At 47.8% G+C, this 17,493-nt stretch overlaps 1 protein-coding gene across 1 annotated transcript in view; it reads right to left on the bottom strand.

The window, feature by feature from the left end:
• Window positions 1-16,410, bottom strand: part of PEX14 (peroxisomal biogenesis factor 14) — a 111,624-nt gene extending 95,214 nt beyond the window's left edge. The window contains exons 1-2 of the mRNA XM_037501102.2: window positions 16,354-16,410; window positions 1,501-1,548 (exon numbers count right to left, since the gene is read on the bottom strand). Of these exons, the coding sequence (XP_037356999.1) occupies window positions 1,501-1,548; window positions 16,354-16,389 (84 nt within the window). The 5' untranslated portion in view covers window positions 16,390-16,410. The remainder of the gene's footprint in view (window positions 1-1,500; window positions 1,549-16,353) is intronic.
• Between the last annotated feature and the right edge of the window lie 1,083 nt (window positions 16,411-17,493).

Genomic DNA, 17,493 nt, shown 5'->3' with positions numbered 1-17,493 from the left:
AATTAAATATAAGGTAATTGTAGAGTTGGCCTGGAGAGAAGGAGTCTGAACTCTGGACTACTAGGGTTTGAAGACTGCTCAGGGCCTCCCAGAAAAGAAAGAAATAAAAATACAACCCACCAACAAGCAGCTGCGCAGGGCAGCAGGGAACGAGCAGTGTCCAGAAACAGCAGCAAGGGGTCTGCAGGGCTCCAGACACCCAGAAATCAGCCAGGCTGCAACCGCCAGGCTCACTGCTCAGGGGACCCCTGAGAGTTGACCAGATCGAGTCCTGGGAGCGAATCTCGGAATGAGTAAACCGACATTTAAAAAGAGACTGAGGAAATAAAGGAGTTTAGTCCAAAACCAGCGCCAACCCCAGCCTGAGGGGCGTGGGGGCATTCCCCGGGAAACACTCGCGCTCCCCATGGAAGGGACTGGAAAGGCGATGCCTCCTGCAGTGCTCACGCCGCTATGAGCTTAAGGAAGAGCCCAGGCAAGACCGAGAGAGAGAAATGAAGTCCCAGTGGGGAGTGGTGGGGATGAGCAGTAGGTGGTCCTGGCAGGGGACGTGAATAACAGCACAGCACAGCCCCCGAAACGGGCCAGCCAGGCTAGGAGCGCCCCATCTTTCTACAGCTCAGCCAAGTCCAGCAAACCTCTGCTTTGGGAAGGCTAGAACCTGAACTTGCTCATACCAGCTGAGGCTCTCACGTCACCTCCTCCACTACTTCCAGGAGGAAAGGAAGGCAGACAGGTGAAACTATGGACCCCTGACACCCAAGCCCGGCAGTGCACCCCTCGGCCTGCTGTGGCACCCCAAGGAAGAACGAGCCTGGAAGTTCTGCTGAGAGCTGGTCCCTCCACAAAATGTATCTGATGCACGCAGACAGGCCCTTCGACCCAGCCAACAAACAGCCCTTACAGCAGGCCCTGAAATGCAGCCCAGAGGAAACGAGGCGGGAGGCCAGGGAGCCCAGCTCAGCCCTCAGAGCAGAAGCCCGTGTGGAGAAGACTGCCTCCAGGCCTGCACTGGCCTCTGCCCCACCGCAGGACCAGTAGGCGCCACTGGTGGCACAGGCCAAACCTCCTTTATGGACCTGACGAAAACAGAACCCCCTCCTCCACCTGCTCTTCAAAGGCCACCTGAGGCGCGCTCCCCCAGGGGCAGAGGATGGCTAGGCAGACAACGGACAAGCAAGTTGGTCAGGCCCAGCAACCTCCTCCCTCCAGCTCAGCCTGCAAAGGCTTCAGGCCTCTGACTAATTACTATTAATCAAGAACAAACTAAATGGGGTGGATCTTTCAGTTCCAGAAAAGACCAGGCTTTACTCAGCAGAGAGCTCACTAATCCCCCACATGCTGGAAGAGCAGCCTGAAGTCACCGGGGAGCTCAGGCTCCGCACAGCACCGACTTTTAAAGGGACGTAACTGACGTGAAACGACAGGGCCACCAGGTTTCTTACACTCACAGAGCATTTCGATTACTAGAAAATGCCACCATAGATCTTGGGTACTTACCAGCGGCTCTCGAGGCACCACATTGTCACTTCCTGGAGCAGAGCTTGGCTGCAGGAGAAACAGAAGCAAAAGTAAGATCACAGCGCCACCCACTGGACAGCAGGCGCCAAGCCGTCTCCTCGGCGCCACCCCCAAACACCCCTCACGTGCTTCTCGCTGTTCACCGCGCGGCGGGTCCATGCGGGCCACCTGGAAGAGGCAGCGAAGGCTGAGCTCAGCAGTGGCCAGGAAAAGACTCTGGGTTCCGGGTCAGAACTCCTCGAGGAGGCAGCTGGAGCAGGCCCCACCTGCGCAGCCGAGCGGCAGGGGCTGCGGACCATCACAAAACCCCCACGACAGGCGCCGGGGTCCAGAGGAGAGGCTTGACAAAGTGGGGGAGATGCTGCCTTTCCAACAAGGAGAGCAGAGCCAGAGTGGAGACACAGATGCAGCCACAAGGGGGCCCCCAGCACCCACACTCGGGATTCTCCAGGCATCTATTTGGGGCCAGGAAGTGGGTGAAAGAGAAGGGCTCCTCTGTCACCAGTCACCTTGGCGACCAGTCCCGGCAATAAGAGAGCCAGGCTTAAGCCCCTGTGGGAAGTGACAGGACGACAGGCAGCGTGGCACCCATGGCACCACACCCCCAGCTCTGCTCCCCAACCGCGACCTCCCCTCCTGCTCACACTGGCCTTCAGCTGTGGGTTATCTGACAAAACTCGGAGAAGGGAAGAGACACAGAGACAGGCAGACTCAGAAGAAATTTACAAATCTCCAGAAGAATGAAACCAGGAGTGAGAGTTATGATCAGTTCACTGACATTCAAGTCAATTTCCAATTATCTACAGATAATATCCAGACAAGTGCAGCTAGTCTGTGGATCCAGGACCAGACTCCACTCTCCTTCCAGCCAGTCCCGGCAGCAAGTGCCCGGCCTCCGACCAAAAAGAACGGAGGTGGCCAAGAAACCGGTCCGGTCCACTGAGGCTGCCCAAAGACTTCCTCACACCCACTGGCCACCACAGAACTGGGCAAGACCACAGTGGCAAGGACTCTGCGAGAAGGACTCTACCTTGTCACTCTGGGTGCCGTCTCAAGAGCCTCTTCTTGTACTGGGACAAGGTCAGCCAGCATGAAAATCACTGGAAAGTCTCGGGGTAATCTGCGTAGGGTCCCCCACCCTCACTCCCCCACCACCTGTCCTCCCGAGCTCCAGGCATCAAGCAGCTCATGCGCTCAGATCTCCAGCCCAGACCTCTCTGAGTTCTACGTCCCACAGCCCTCCTGCCTCCACTGGACCGAACAAGTCGCGCGGCAGAGTCATAACCCTCTCCCTCGGCCACAGTGCAGGCCTCCTGCCAGAGTGGCCAGCACAACCTGCCACCAAAATATGCAAACTAGAATCCAAAGCTCCTTCTCCATCATGCGCCAGAGCTAACTCACTATCAAGTCCTGCCAACATCCTCTCCCGAAGAGCCACAGCGGCAGCCCACCGCCCACTTCTCCCCATCTCTGTTGCCACCACTTGAGACCAAGTGTTCACAATCTCCTGCCTGGACCACTGCAATAGCCTTCCAGTCGGTGCTCCCGCATCCACGCTGGCACTCCCGCATCCGCACTGGCACTCTTCCAGTTCCTTTTCCTCACTGCAAGCAGACTATCATTTCAAAATGGTAATCCGATCATCTCAGCCCCCACCTACCCCACCCCAGAAAACAACAATAAGAATCCTAAAAGAGAAAAACATCCCCAGGCGTGGCCTGCAAGACCTTGCCTCTCCTCTGACTACATCTCAGTGTTCTGTGGCACCACATTCCCCAGCTACTCCCCCACTGCCACGCTTGCCTTTGCTTCCTCTGACAACAGGACTCTGCACTTCCATGTGCAGCTCCCATCAGATCTCAGCTAAGCCCCTTCCTCAGGGGAGCATCCCTCCGCCACCCACCACCCACAACAGCCGTCAGACACTAGCACCGCACCGCTCTCCTTCAAGCCTGAGCAGGACTGCAATTTTACTTGTGTGCTGTATCTGCCTGAGGTAAGCCCCAGTTAGAAACCCCACAGGAGCAGATACGTGCTTGCTGCAGCGCCCACACAGAGCAGGCCTTCCACAGCCACTTGCTGAATGAAAGAAAGAAGGGGCAGCAAAGAGAGGAGCTTTGGTTCTAAGTCACCCCGATGGCCTGTCGGTGCACTGTCCTCCTGAGGACTCCCTTCACTCTTTTCGGTAAATACTAAGCGCATTTATTTTGTCCTTTAGCTCTTGCGAGTAAACTGAGGCAAGAGGGGCTCCAAACTTGCCCACGTTGGCTCAACCGGCAGCTGGCTCCCTCAGGATCTGAACCGGACCACATTTCATTAAGCACCAAAATGGTACCCCACAAATAATAACGTGGGGTGTTTTTATTAGATGAAACAAACGAATGCAAACAGCTCTAACATTCAGGAAGTCTCCTGACTTAACCCCAAACTTGCTTTCTGAAATACAACTAATCACTGTGAATCATCCTCACCAAGGAACTCCCCTTGTAATTAGTTCATCTCTTGAATAGCTAATATTTGCCAGAGGGAAAACTTTAAACAGTAAAAAGTGCCAAAGACAGCTCCTCCATCATATGCCCTGTGGTGCCTTTTTAAACTTAGAGCCATATCAGTGTACTCTACTTGAAAAAAAAAATTTAATTAAAAATAAAAAGGAATCTTCTCTGTCATCCCAACACTCAGCCCCCTGTTGCTGGGGGGACCAGCCACTAGCGCTGGTTCCTTCTGCATAGCCCAAGCGTGTAAGAAGCACACCTGCGTGTACGCACCCCTACAAGGAATATTTAAACTGCCAGACTCTCCAAAGTCTTTAAGTCTTGGCTTCCCAGAGCCTGCTGGGCCACAGCACACCCAAGTGAGAGCACCGAGCTCCACCTCAGGCCTGCTAAGCAGCAGCAGGCGTTTCTCACACGGTGACCCGCTCACCGAGCAGTCTGGGGTCAGCCAGCCCTCATCAGTGCGCCAGACCTCATGCGCAAGTCAGGAATTGCCCAACACTGATTACATTCTAGATGATTCTGTAGCACATGCTGAAATATCTGCAGTCTAAAATGAACCGTCCCCCATTTCCTGCTTAGAAAACTGTTTCTTGATGACCAAAATCACCTTCGTCCTCACTCCTCTCCATGTTTATTTCTGATAAACATTCGCTCTGAGGGACATTCGCTCCCGGGTTAATAGCTCATTGCCTCTCTCTCCCCACTAGATGTTAAGCTCCTGGAAGGTATTTTACCATCCTACTGAAGACCAGTCTTCAGCACCTGGGATATCGCTGGCACTCCACAAGTATTTAATTAATTTCTTTAATTAAAACATGAGCCCAAATGAAGCAGGCAGAAGACCGACCAGTGTCTTTCCCTGGGACATTCCACCTTCACCCTAACACAAACCTGGCCTAACCACAGAGCCAAACTGTGGCCCAGTGGCTCTCAACGCTGGCCAGGACCACCCCCCACCCCCCCGGGGGCACTGGGAGGTGTTTCTGGCTGTTACCCAGGCCAGGGAATCTCACTGGCATTTAGAAGCCTGAGAGGCCAAATGTCCTGCAACAACAGGACCCTTGGAGAATGTAGGCCATTCCACCTAGCTGTGCTGGGGGGGACAGACTCCCCCCCTTTGACAGTTTATTGCAGAGTAAAGGCCACCCTACATCTATCCTAACAAAGTCTGAAAACAGGACTGAAAGAATCAAAATGAATCAAAAGTAGCTTAAGGGGCCTTCCTGGTGGCACAGGCAGTTGAGCACCACACTGTGAAGCTGTCCACGGCCTCTGCAACATTGGTTCAATCCTGGCCAGCCAGAAAGAATCCCACATGGCGCAGCAGACCCCTCCTGTCTCGCCCTCTGCTCCCCTCAGCAATGTTTTTCATCAGTCTGCCTGTTCTGTTTCCTGCTCTGTCTCTGGTGAATCCTCTCACCCTCCCACATATCTAGCCTGTATCCCGGTTCTTGTATGAATAAATCTTTTTTTAAAAAAAAAAAAAAGTAGCTTAACAACCCACCAGGCTATAGCTCAATACTCTTTAAAGACAGATCACAGGGCCTCCCCGGTGGCGCAGTGGTTGAGCGCTGGGTTGCGAAGCTGCCCTCGGCCTCTGCAGCGACGGTTTGATCCCCGGCTGCTCCCCGGCCACCGGAGGAGGGTCCCACATGGCGCGCAGACCTCTCCTGCCGCCCGCTGCTCCCCTCAGCAGTGTACTTCGGTCCTTCTGCCTGCTCTGCTCCCCGCTCTGGCTCTGGTGAATTCTCTCACCCTCCCGCGCTTCTGACTGTACCCAGTGCATGTATAAACAAAACAAACAAACAAACAAATAAATAAATAAAACATGCCTCTATTAAAAAAAAATAAAAAATAAAAAATAAAGACAGATCACAAAATCCACACCCTCAACAATGTAAAATTCACAGCATCCAATCAAAATTCTCAACATATGTCAAGAAGTAGGAAAGTGTGGCCCAGAAGAAGAAAAATTAGAAGAAATGATGAGCAGATAAGAACGTTAAAACAAGTCCTACAACTTTATTCAAAAACTTAAAGGAATTCATGATCATAGTAAGGAGAGAAAAGAAAAGCATAAAAAGAAAGAACTTCGAGAAATAAAAATATTCGTAGAGACAAAAAATTTCACTGAATGGGAATAACAGCAGGTTCCATACTGCACACCAAAAGTAAGTGCGTGCACTGGAAGACACAGCAATAGAAACTGATCAAAATGAAGGACAGAGAGAAAAAAATACCAAATATACACAATTTGAAAAAACAGTGATGGTAAATTTTCCAAGTTTGATGAAAATTACAAACTCAGAAATTCAACAAACTCAATATTACACAAACACAAAAAGCACTTCAGGGCCTCCCTGGTGGCGCAAGGGGTTAGGACACAACCTGTGAAGCTGTCCAGAGCCTCTGCACCCTGAGTTCCATGCTCAGCCGGGGAGCTGACCCACATGGTGTAGCAGACCTCTCCTGTCTCCCCGCTGCTCCCCTCAGCACTGTATTTCAGTCAATCTGCCTGTTCCGTTCCCCACTCTGTGTCTAGTGAATCCTCTGGCTCCCCACACCTCTGGCCTGTACCCCAGCTCTTGTATGCATAAATAAATCTTTGAAAAATATAAAATAAAATAGAAGACCTAAGCAATACCATCATTGGCATGGCCTAACCAACACTGAGGACTGCCCAGCAACAGCACATCTCATGTTCTCTCACAGTCATAAGGAGAATCAGCAAGGATTATAAAACAAATCTCAAATTTAAAAGATCTGAAATCATATAGCGTATGAAACAAATACAAATAAAGAATCTATATTTGAACTCTCTGATCACAACAGGATAAAACTAGAACCCAATAATAGAAAAAATCTGGAAAAGCCTCAAATGTTGGGAAATTAACAAACTTCTAAATAATCTATGGGTGAAAGCACAGAGGAAATGAGAAAAGACTGTGAAGTGAAGGAAATGAAAACAAAGGACCTCACTTGTGGCCTGCAGCTAGAGCAGCGCTGCGGGAGGAAGGGTTTTAACTATGGACTTAAGAAAAGCAGCTTTTCTGAAAATGAGAGTAAATGAAACCCAAGGTAAATAATAGAAATCAATTAAAAGGCATATACCATAGAGGAAAATCAATGAAATGAAAGTTGGTTTTATTGAAAAGAGTATTAAGGCTGATAACCCTCCAGGCTAGATTGATGAGTATAAAACACTAACTTCCAACAGTAGGAATAAAAAAGGGGACATCACTGCACGTACTACAGACATTTAAAAGATAACAAGGTTATGATGAAAAACCTTAAAACAACAAATTTGACAGCTGAAATAATAGCAAATACCTTGAGATGCAATATATCAAAATTGACCCTAGGAAAAAAAAATGAGCTTAATAGTACATATCTATTTTTTAAATATATAGTTAACTTAAAACATAATTTTTAAAGACTTAGGTTAAAAAGTACTTGCAAAATTAAAAATTTTAAAGGAAATTCTAGGTCTTATACAAACTTTCAGTAAAAAACAAAAAAGGTAAAATTTCCCAACTTGTCCTGAGGTCAGCTGGTACCGTGATACCAAAACTAAGCAACTTGCTCGCTCGCGCATGCGCGCTCTCTCTCTCTGACACTGACACACTCACACACTCACACACACACACACCTATAAATCAATATCCCTCATAAACATAAATGTAAAAATCCTTAACAAAATATTGACAAAACAAATCCAGCAATATAGAAAAAGGATAATACATCCTCACCAAATGGAATTTATCCAACAAATGCCAAGATGGGTTTAACATTTGAAAAAATCAATCAACATAAATAATCATGTTAACAAAATAAAGGAGGACAAGAGTGGGATGAACTCTACAGAAAAAGAGCACCTGAACATTCAAAACACATATGATTAAACAACAACAACAAAAAACCCTCAGAAAATTAAAAGCTACATCTCCTCTACTTGATAAAGGGCACTTCCAAAAAATTCTATAGACAACATATTTAAATGTCCTGAAAGACTGAAAGCATTTCTCCTAGCACAAGGGATAAGGCAAGAACACCTACCTCAATATTCCCTTTAACACTGGACTCAAAGTCCTGGACAGAGCAATAAAGCAAGAAAAATAAAAGGCATGAGTAGGAAGACAAGAAGTTGTCTTTATCTGCAGATGACACCATCATCCGCAAATCAGAAGAGTCTACAAAAGACATAAACAGAATTGTGAGCTTAACAAGGTTGCAGATACAAGGCCAAGAGACAAAACATAATTTTATTTCTGACAATGAACAATTAAAAATAAAACAAATAGGGCCTCCCCGGTGGCGCAGCGGGTTGAGCGCTGCACTGTGAAGCTGTCCGCAGCCTCTGCTGCATGGGTTCGATTCCCGGCCGGCCAGGGAGAAACCCACATGGCGTGGCAGACCTCTCCTGCCTCGCCCGCTGCTCCCCTCCGCAGTGTCTTTGGTCCATCTGCCTGTTCTGCTCCCCGCTGTCTCTGGTGAATCCTCTCACCCTCCCATGCCTCTGACCTGTACCCCAGTTCTTGGTATAAATAAATAAATCTTTAAAAAATAAAAATTAAAAAAATAATAAAAAAAAAAGGGCCTCCCTGGTGGCCTACCGTTAAGCCTCAGCGCTATGCCTTGATGGCCTGAATTCAATCCTCAGCCAGGGCGCTATGCCACATAGAGAGGCAAACTTCTCCTGTTTTGCCCGCTGCTCCCCTCAGCAGTGTATTTCAGTAAATCTGCCTGTTCTGCTCCCCACTCTATCTCTGGTGAATACTCTCACCCCTCGCGCCTGCACCCCAGTTCTTTTACACAAAAAGAAATAAAATCTTTAAAAAAAACATGTTTTTCCTTTTTAAAATAAATAATAAGCATAATTGATAAATATGACAGCAGGTGAAAATAAGAAGTATTTAGAGAGAAATTTAACAGAATGTGTGCTGACTACACACTTAAAACTACAAAACACTACTGAGAAAAATCAAAGACCTACATAGAAATATACACCACATGGATGAATTAGAAGATCATTGTTAAGATACCAGTTCTCCCACAAATCAATCTATAGATTCCACACAATCCCAAAAAAGTCCCAGCAAGTTTTTTGCTAAGAATTGATAAACTGAGTCTAATATGTATATAGAGATGCAATGACCAGTGCTAAATCAACTGCGAAAAAGAATAAAATCAGAGACTACTCTAGTTCATTTCAAGGTCTGCTATAAAGCTGCACAATTCGGGCCAACCCTGGTGGCGCAGCGGTTGAGCACTGGGCTGCGAAGCTGCCTGCAGCCTCTGCAGCGCCCGGTTCAATCCCCGGCCACAGGCAAGGGTCCCACATGGTGCGACAGACCTCTCCTGCGGTGCCCGCTGCTCCCCTCAGCAGTGTCCTCCGTCCGTCCGTCCGTCTGCCTGTTCTGTTCCCCGCTCTGGCTCTGGTGAATTCTCTCACCCTCCCGCACTTCCGACTGTACCCAGTGCTTGTATAAATAAATAAATAAATCTTTAAAAAAAAAAAAAAAAAGCTGCACAATTCATTTGCATTAGGATAGACATACAGATCAATAAAAGAGAACAGTCTGGAAACTGACCTAAGTATACACATATTTAAAAGTTGGCAAGGAATTCAATGGAGAAAGCGCAATCTGCTCATAATAATCATGGAACAACTGACATCCATATGCGGGGAGTAAAAACCTCTGCCTCTCCCAACAAGCGCGTGAAAAGATGCTCAACGTTATTAGTCTTTGGCAATTTACAAAAGCTAAATGCACACTTGCCCTGCAATTCCACACACAGGTGCTTACCAAGGAAAATGAAAACATATGTCCTCGCGCATGTGTGTGCGCACACACACACACACGCATGCATGCACGCACACACTGGTAGGGCCTCAAACTAGAAGCATTCGTGTGGGTAACTCCTAGGATCCTGAGAGCTGTATCCATGACCTCGTGCTGGCCCTGAGTGTGAGCTACTCCATGACTACTTCTGGCCCACAGCGCATGAGGAAGAGGCAGGATCCAGGTGACTGCACGCCTGTGTTATGATCCATACATTGAATGTCCCTTTTGCTAAGGCACTCTCCTAGCTCGTTCTGAGGAAGCGAGTTGAGGCCGCGTTGGGAAGACCCATGTGGCAAAAAAAAGGCTGGTCTCTGGCGGAAGGCCGGGGTAAGCTGAGCTCCTCAGGCCACAGTGCATGGGGAACTGCCGGCAAGAGCTAGAAGCGCTCCAAACGGTGTCCTGACTCCCGACCCGCAGAAACCATGAGACAGAAAATGTGTTGTTTTACGCTTCTAAATCTGCGATAATAGTGTCATGCAGCAATAACTTAAATGTCATCAACTGGTGAACAGATAGACAACTGTGCCTTAGCCACGCAATACACTACTATTCACTAACAAAAATAAATCACTGACACACACAGCAACACAGACGAATTTCACAAACATTCTGAGCAAAAGAAACAAGACAGCAGAATACACGCACGATGAATTCCTACAAATTTCTAGGAAGACAAATGCAAGCTGTAGTGCTAGAAAGTGGTTCAGTTTCCTGAGGCCAAACGCCGTTCTCAAGGGCGCAGCACCAGGGGACTCTGGAGTTATACTGATTTCATGACTGTGGTGGCTAGACAGGCTTATACATTTGACCCAAAACTTGTGAAAATGGCAACAATGCACCTTCTGGTATGTTACAGTGACATTTTGTGCACAAGGAATTTGTCACGCAATGAGATACTATATCTAAAGTATTAAAAATATTAGCAAAGTTGCAAAGAAAGCCACTAGTTTAGAACAAGTTCTCTTGACAATGGAGAAATCTTCCAGACCCCGCCTTAGCCAAGCTAGCAAACATCCTCGCTCATGGGACAAACTGGTATCCCCCGCCTTCCCAAGGTGCACCACCGAGGACACAATACCACCTCACAGTATTCTGGAAAATACGCTAGCCTGGATCTAGGCATGAGGAAACAAATGAGACAACTTCAGAGTGGACCGTGCGGAACACAGCAGAGAAACGCTCGAGCACTGACAGGTGGGGGTTTCCACACAGCACTGACTGTGATAACCTGGAGGGTGGAGCCGCCTAAGGCGCACTGAGAGGTTTAACAACAAACCAATGGCCAGTGTGTCCATCCACTATAACCACTGCACCCAGCACTGGTGACGAACTGCCACTGTCCACACCACAGGTGAATCTCAGTGTTGAAAGAAAATGGACACACTTTATGACGGTTTACATAAAGCTTAAAGACAGACAAATTAGTCTATGGATCTTAAGTCTAGAGAGGAGCAATCCAACCTTGGGGGGGGGGGTGGACAGTGACAGGAGGGACATGAGGGGGGGCTCCTGAGGCTGGAGAAATATTTGATTTCTTGACCTGAATATTCATTACGCAAGTGTGTTCACTTTGTGAAAATTCACCAAGCTGAACCCTTAATTCATGTACTTCCTGGGTGCATGTTAAACTTGAGCAAAAAGTTGTTTAAAAATGTTTTCAAACTAGGGAATTACTCTAGGTTAAAGCAGACTAAGGAGACAAATCAATGCAATCCCTATTTCTTGATTGGATTCTGATTGTTTTACTCGGGAAATCTGAATGTGGGCTGTATTATTAAATAATACTATTTGATCAACACTAAACCTCTTGTGTGACAACGCTATTCTGGTATGCAGGAGAATAATCTTACTTTTACGGGAGGCAAGTGAAATACCACAATATTTATTTTTTTTTTTTTTTTTTTTTATATGTATTTTTTTTTATTTGTATTTTTTTTTATTTTTATTTTTATATAGAGGCATGTTTTTCTTTTCTTTCTTTCCTTCTTTGTTTTTTTTTGTTTATACATGCACTGGGTACAGTCAGAAGCGCGGGAGGGTGAGAGAATTCACTAGAGCCAGAGCGGGGAGCAGAGCAGGCAGAAGGACCGAAGCACACTGCTGAGGGGAGCAGCGGGCGGCAGGAGAGGTCTGCGCGCCATGTGGGACCCTCCTCCGTGGCCGGGGAGCAGCCGGGGATCGAACCGGCGCCGCAGAGGCTGCGGGCAGCTTCGCAACCCAGCGCTCAACCGCTGCGCCACCGGGGAGGCCCGAAATACCACAATATTTATAACTTACTTCAAATCCTTCCCCCACAAGACATATAGACCAGAACAAAGCAAATTCAGCACATGAAGTGCTTCTGGAAGTTTTTTTTTTTTTTTTTTAAAGTGTTTTTTTTTTTTTTTTTAAATTTATTGATTGACTGATTGATACATACAAGCACTGGGCACAGTCAGAAGCGCGGGAGGGTGACAGAATTCACCAGAGCGGGGAGCAGAGCAGGCAGAAGGACCGAAGTACACTGCTGAGGGGAGCAGCGGGCGGCAGGAGAGGTCTGCGCGCCATGTGGGACCCTCCTCCAGTGACCGGGGAGCAGCTGGGGATCGAACCGGCGCTGCAGAGGCTGCGAGCAGCTTCGCAACCCAGCGCTCAACCGCTGCGCCAACGGGGAGGCCCGCTTCTGGAAGTTTTATACTTCTCTTTTCTATAGGTTGGGAATTTTTCAAAATAAAAAGTTGGGGGGGGGCCCTCCCCTGGTGGCACAGGCAGTTGAGCGCAGCCCTGTGAAGCTGTCCTCAGCCTCTAAAGTGCAGGTTTGATCCCAGCGGGCCGGAGAAGGTCCCATATGGCGCGGCAGACCTCTCCTGTCTTGCCTGCTGCTCCCCTCAGCAGTATATTTCGGTCATTCTGCCTGTTCTGCCTCCCTCTCCGTCTCTGGTGAATCCTCTCACCCTCCCGTGCATCTGGCCTATACCCTGGTTCTTGTATGCATGAATAAATAAATCTTTAAAAAAAAAAAAATTGAGGGGGGAAAATATCTTGTTTGAGCTACTGTTATTCTAAGAGTTCAACAGACTTTCAAAATTGCACGTAGTGACTTGGAAAAGGAAACTAACACCCACTGAGCATTTACTACGCACAGATGCTCTTAACATCTTTGATTTCAGTCGACGCTCACAGGAACCCCCTAGGAGGGCTCCGACTACGTCCATTTTACAGAGGAGAAAACTGAGTCTGGGAGAAGTGGCAAGTTCAATGGTGAGTGCTGGAATTCAATCCCAATTCTGTCTGCATGCCCCTCCACCGTAATAGCCTCACTGTCCTCTTCAAACACCCCTCCTCCTGTGTTTTCTCAATACAAAATCCATATCCAATAAACTGTAAAACCTGAAATCTACATTAGATAATAATACTCCAAGCCTCCCTGGTGGCGCAAGGGGTTAAGCACAGAACTATGAAGCTATCTGCAGCCTCTGCAGCACGAGTTCGATACCGGCCAGGGAGCTACCCATGGGGCCAGCAGACCTCTTCTGACCCGCCCACTGCTCCCCTCAGCAGTGTATTTCAGTCAATCTGCCGGTTCTGTTCCCCGCTCTGTCTCTGGTAAATCCTCTCACCCCCACACCTCTGGCCTGTACCCCAGTTCTTGTATGCATAAATAAATCTTATTAAAAAAAGATAATAATACTTGATATTCAATAACTGTTTAGACAATCAGATTGAACCACGCCTCTGCTCAACACTGAGGACAGAGAAGCTGGTGGGAAAAATGGAGATACTGGGGCAACACTTCCTGTGGGCCAGAACAATATAGACTAGAAGTTGAGAAGTTGGCCACACAAAACAGTAATGTGGAATAAAAAAGGACAAGAATATGAAGAAATAATTGGAATTCCAACAGACGGTCTTTAAAATAGACTAAAAAGAATATACATCATTTTGAAAATCTATTAGTCATAAGGGACAGCCATGATGAGCTCTACACTTAAGGTGTTCCTTCACCAAATTTCAAAGAAATTAGTTCAGGACAAATCAAAGAACTTTAGTGAGCCGGCAGTCAACATTTGAAAATTCATAACCCGAAAGGTGTTATAAGGGGGCCTAAGAAAAAGTGTAGCTTGTGAGCGAAAATCCAGAGTTTATGGAACAAACAGCAGATAACACAGGATGCCAGGCACTGTTTGAAAATAAGTTGACTTATTCAATCCTCACACAGCAACCCTGTGCGAGACATGCTAGTTTAATTCCTGTTTTACAGATGACAGGTCTAAACCACAGGAGTAACTTGTCCAAGGTCACAATACTAGTAAGCAGCGGGGCTGGGCGTCTAGGCCAGTTTGTCCTCTGCTCTACATTGCATCTCCAAGGGAAAAAGGGTTAGTCACTCACCCTGAGTCTTTCGACATGAGAGAGAATGCCACCAGGCCAACTAACAGACTTTCTGAGGCAGAACACTGGCTCAGCTCTACAGGTTTAACACGGAGTTTCTCACACACACACCAGGTTTGGGGGAATTATGCCCACAGTTCTTTCATTCTGCTTTGACTGGAGAAATGGGAACCAGGTTCCCAACCAGGACTTGAAAATGAAATGACAAGCAATGAAGAGGAGCTGTTTCACCTCAAAGGTGTGCACATGAAACTTTCTGTTAGTCAGTGACAGAATTTGGCACAAAGAGTTGACATTTTCTCCAGTTGCCAGTGCATTCTGACGCAATCCCATCTCTACCAACTTTGGAAAGGAGGGCAAAGGAGCAGCAGAACTGAAAACCAAACAAATGCTGACCAAGCCCCCTTAAAAGACCTCAGATCCTTCCCACGTGTACAGAGAGGTCAACTTCCAGAACCACTGGCTCACAGTGCCAAGATTTTCAGTACTCTCCACAGCACTTTCAAATTATATGTCCTAGAAGAATCAGGGACTGAAGGCACCCTTTAATTCCAGCTCGAGGGCATGCCTAACAGTTCAGAAAGACCCAGACTCTGAGGAGCCTCAGCATCTCGGCAAGCTAAGTGGGGGAGAACAAGAAAGGAGGGTCCCTCCTCACTCCCAAACTGCAGACAGTGAGAAGGCCAGAGTCAGCAGAGTTATTCCCCGTGATTTACAATCCAGACATCTTCTTTCTGAGTCATTCACATAGCTAACGGAAGCTGGTCTGTGGAACACACAACTCCTCTGAATGCAATTCCTGTAAAAGACTTATGATGAAGAATAAAACAGTCAGAATCACTAAGCAGTGGTCTTCTGCCTAGAAAAAAAGCAAAGTATCAGTAGGCAGCTGAAAAGTCCTACAGGTGTCTGAGGGAGGTGAGGGGGTGAAGTCCAGGTTGAAAACACTTTCTTCTTCCTCTGCCTAATCCTAACTAAATTTAAACACACCTGCTGACTAGCGGAGTCACACACACACACCTGGATTCAAATTCAGATTCTGCCAGACACACTAACGGGTGTGTTACAGATCCTCAGATCCACTTGGGAGAAACAGCAGTTATGCCCCAGTACTTCATAAAGACCCAGGGAGCATTAAAAGACATAATGGTGATTTATCCCATGCATAATGTCACACACAGCAAACATAAGGTACCTCTTACCCCCTTCTCTCTCACCTCACCCCACCTTTGGACCCCCTCTCCGCCTCTAGCATCCACTGCTTCCTGACAGCAGACACACGTGCAGGCATGAGCCCTGGTCCTTGAGGGCCCAGACTCTGAGGAGCCTCAGCATCTCAATAAGCTAGGTGGGGGAGAACAAGAAAGGAGGGTCCCTCCTTACTCCAGAACTGCAGACAGAGAGGAGGCCAGAATCGGCAGAATTATTTCCCGTGATTTACAATGTCGGGGCTGAATCTGTAGCAGAAAAGCTAGAGCAAAGCCCTTGGCCGAGAAAACCCAACTCTGGGAAGCAAAGAGGGCACCTCCACCAAAAGCGTGGTGGGCTCTGTTGTTACACTGAGTCCCCTTCCTACCCACGCACTGAGAGGGTCCGACTACACGCCTACCCTCCAACTTGGCCGGGAAAGAGAATAGGTAACTAAAGACGCAGAGGCTGGCAGTGGAGCCACCCCGGGAGGCTGAGGCTAGGGCTGGGGCAGTGGGAACCTGATGGAGCCGGGCCCCTCCCCAGACGGGGCAGCGGGGAACGCCCGAGACTCTCACCCCCTTCCTCAAACCAGGGCCTTTGAAGCTCAAGGTTGGGGGCTTCTCGAGGGTCCCGCCACCGTCCCCACCAAGCTCAAGTAAGAGGCCAGGAGTCGGCAAGTGGGAAGTGGGGTCCTGCGGGCGCCGCCGAGCCCGGGAGTCCGGGCTCGGGAATGTGGTCAAAGAGGGGTCACCAAGGGAGGGGCCAGGCGCCGAGGACCTGGGGAGGGGCGGGTCTCGCAAGGGGACAAGAAGTCTGGGCTCCTGTTTCGGAGGCTCGGGGTCCCCACCTGACTCCCAGACGCGCCCCTGGTGCCCCCTCCAGCCGGGGTCCCCGCCACCGCGGCGGGGCAGTCCCGCTCCCCATACCTGGTTCTGCTGCTCAGCCTGTTCCGAGGACGCCATCTTTCTGAGGCCTGACTAATCTATCGCCGATGGGCAAGGCGTCTCCCAAGCGCCCCTCTCGCTCTCCCGTCCAGACCAATGTAGTCGAGCGGAGCCTGTCGATGGGAGCCTCTGAAGGCGGCCGGAGCAGCCGGTGCCTCGGTCGCTTGGCAGGATTTCCATGAGGGCTCTGCTTCCCGGGAAGGTCCGAAGTCTGCTCGAATGTGTCTTATTCTTGTTGAAATCAATCTCTGCAGTGTCGAATAAATGAGGAGAATCTTAGAAATGCATGGTTCAGTTCAGCACTATTTGTTGTCTATTTGCCAGACACTTCGATTGCCAAATAGAAATACAAAGATCCAAGTCCAGGTGTGTGTGTCCACAACACACACACCACACACACACACACACACACACACACTGCAGCATCATGGGAAGAGTCTAACAGCAGTGCAAAGTTTATTGGGAAAACACAGAAGGGGCTTTGGGCGGAGGAAGAGCTTCTGTGAACCATGGAAGCGACTGAGATTTTTAAGCTAAATGTGAAATTGCGTGAAAGATTTGCATAGGTTAGAACTGTCAGTTCATATTGTACGTGTTTTGATCAATTATGGAATATTCAAACACTATTTTAAATGCCTACCCTTTTAAAAATGAGATCATATCTGATTTTCCTTTCTAAACAAAATATGAAAGGCACTGATCCTGCATGAATATTAACTAACACTTTTTTTAACGTAACATGCCCCCCTTTATGCGAGGAAGCTTCTTGATAATTTTTTTATTGTTTTAATCTTAAATGTTCTTTTATTAGTGAGGGGAGAGAGACTTTTCAAAAAGAGCTTTTTAAGAAAAATGATGAATATATTGTCTAGCAGCATATGGCGAATCTCAAACAGAGATGTGGTTTGTATTTCTCTTCTCCTCTCTAATTTCCTTAAGGCCTTAAATTTAATCTATTTATTTAAGCATTTTCTTACGAGGTTTCAGCCCAATTGCACAACTGAAGCAGGGAATGGAATGGATTGAAATGTGCAAGTATCTTATCTTTCTTTGTTACATTTCCAATAAGACTGAAAACTACACTCATCAAATTTTAAAATTGCCTTTCTTCAGATCTGGGAT

Source organism: Talpa occidentalis, unplaced genomic scaffold, assembly GCF_014898055.3.
Source record: "Talpa occidentalis isolate TD23 unplaced genomic scaffold, MPIMG_talOcc4v2.1 talOcc4.9, whole genome shotgun sequence".
Classification (NCBI taxonomy): Eukaryota; Metazoa; Chordata; class Mammalia; order Eulipotyphla; family Talpidae; genus Talpa; species Talpa occidentalis.
This window is presented reverse-complemented; position numbering and strand designations above follow the sequence as displayed.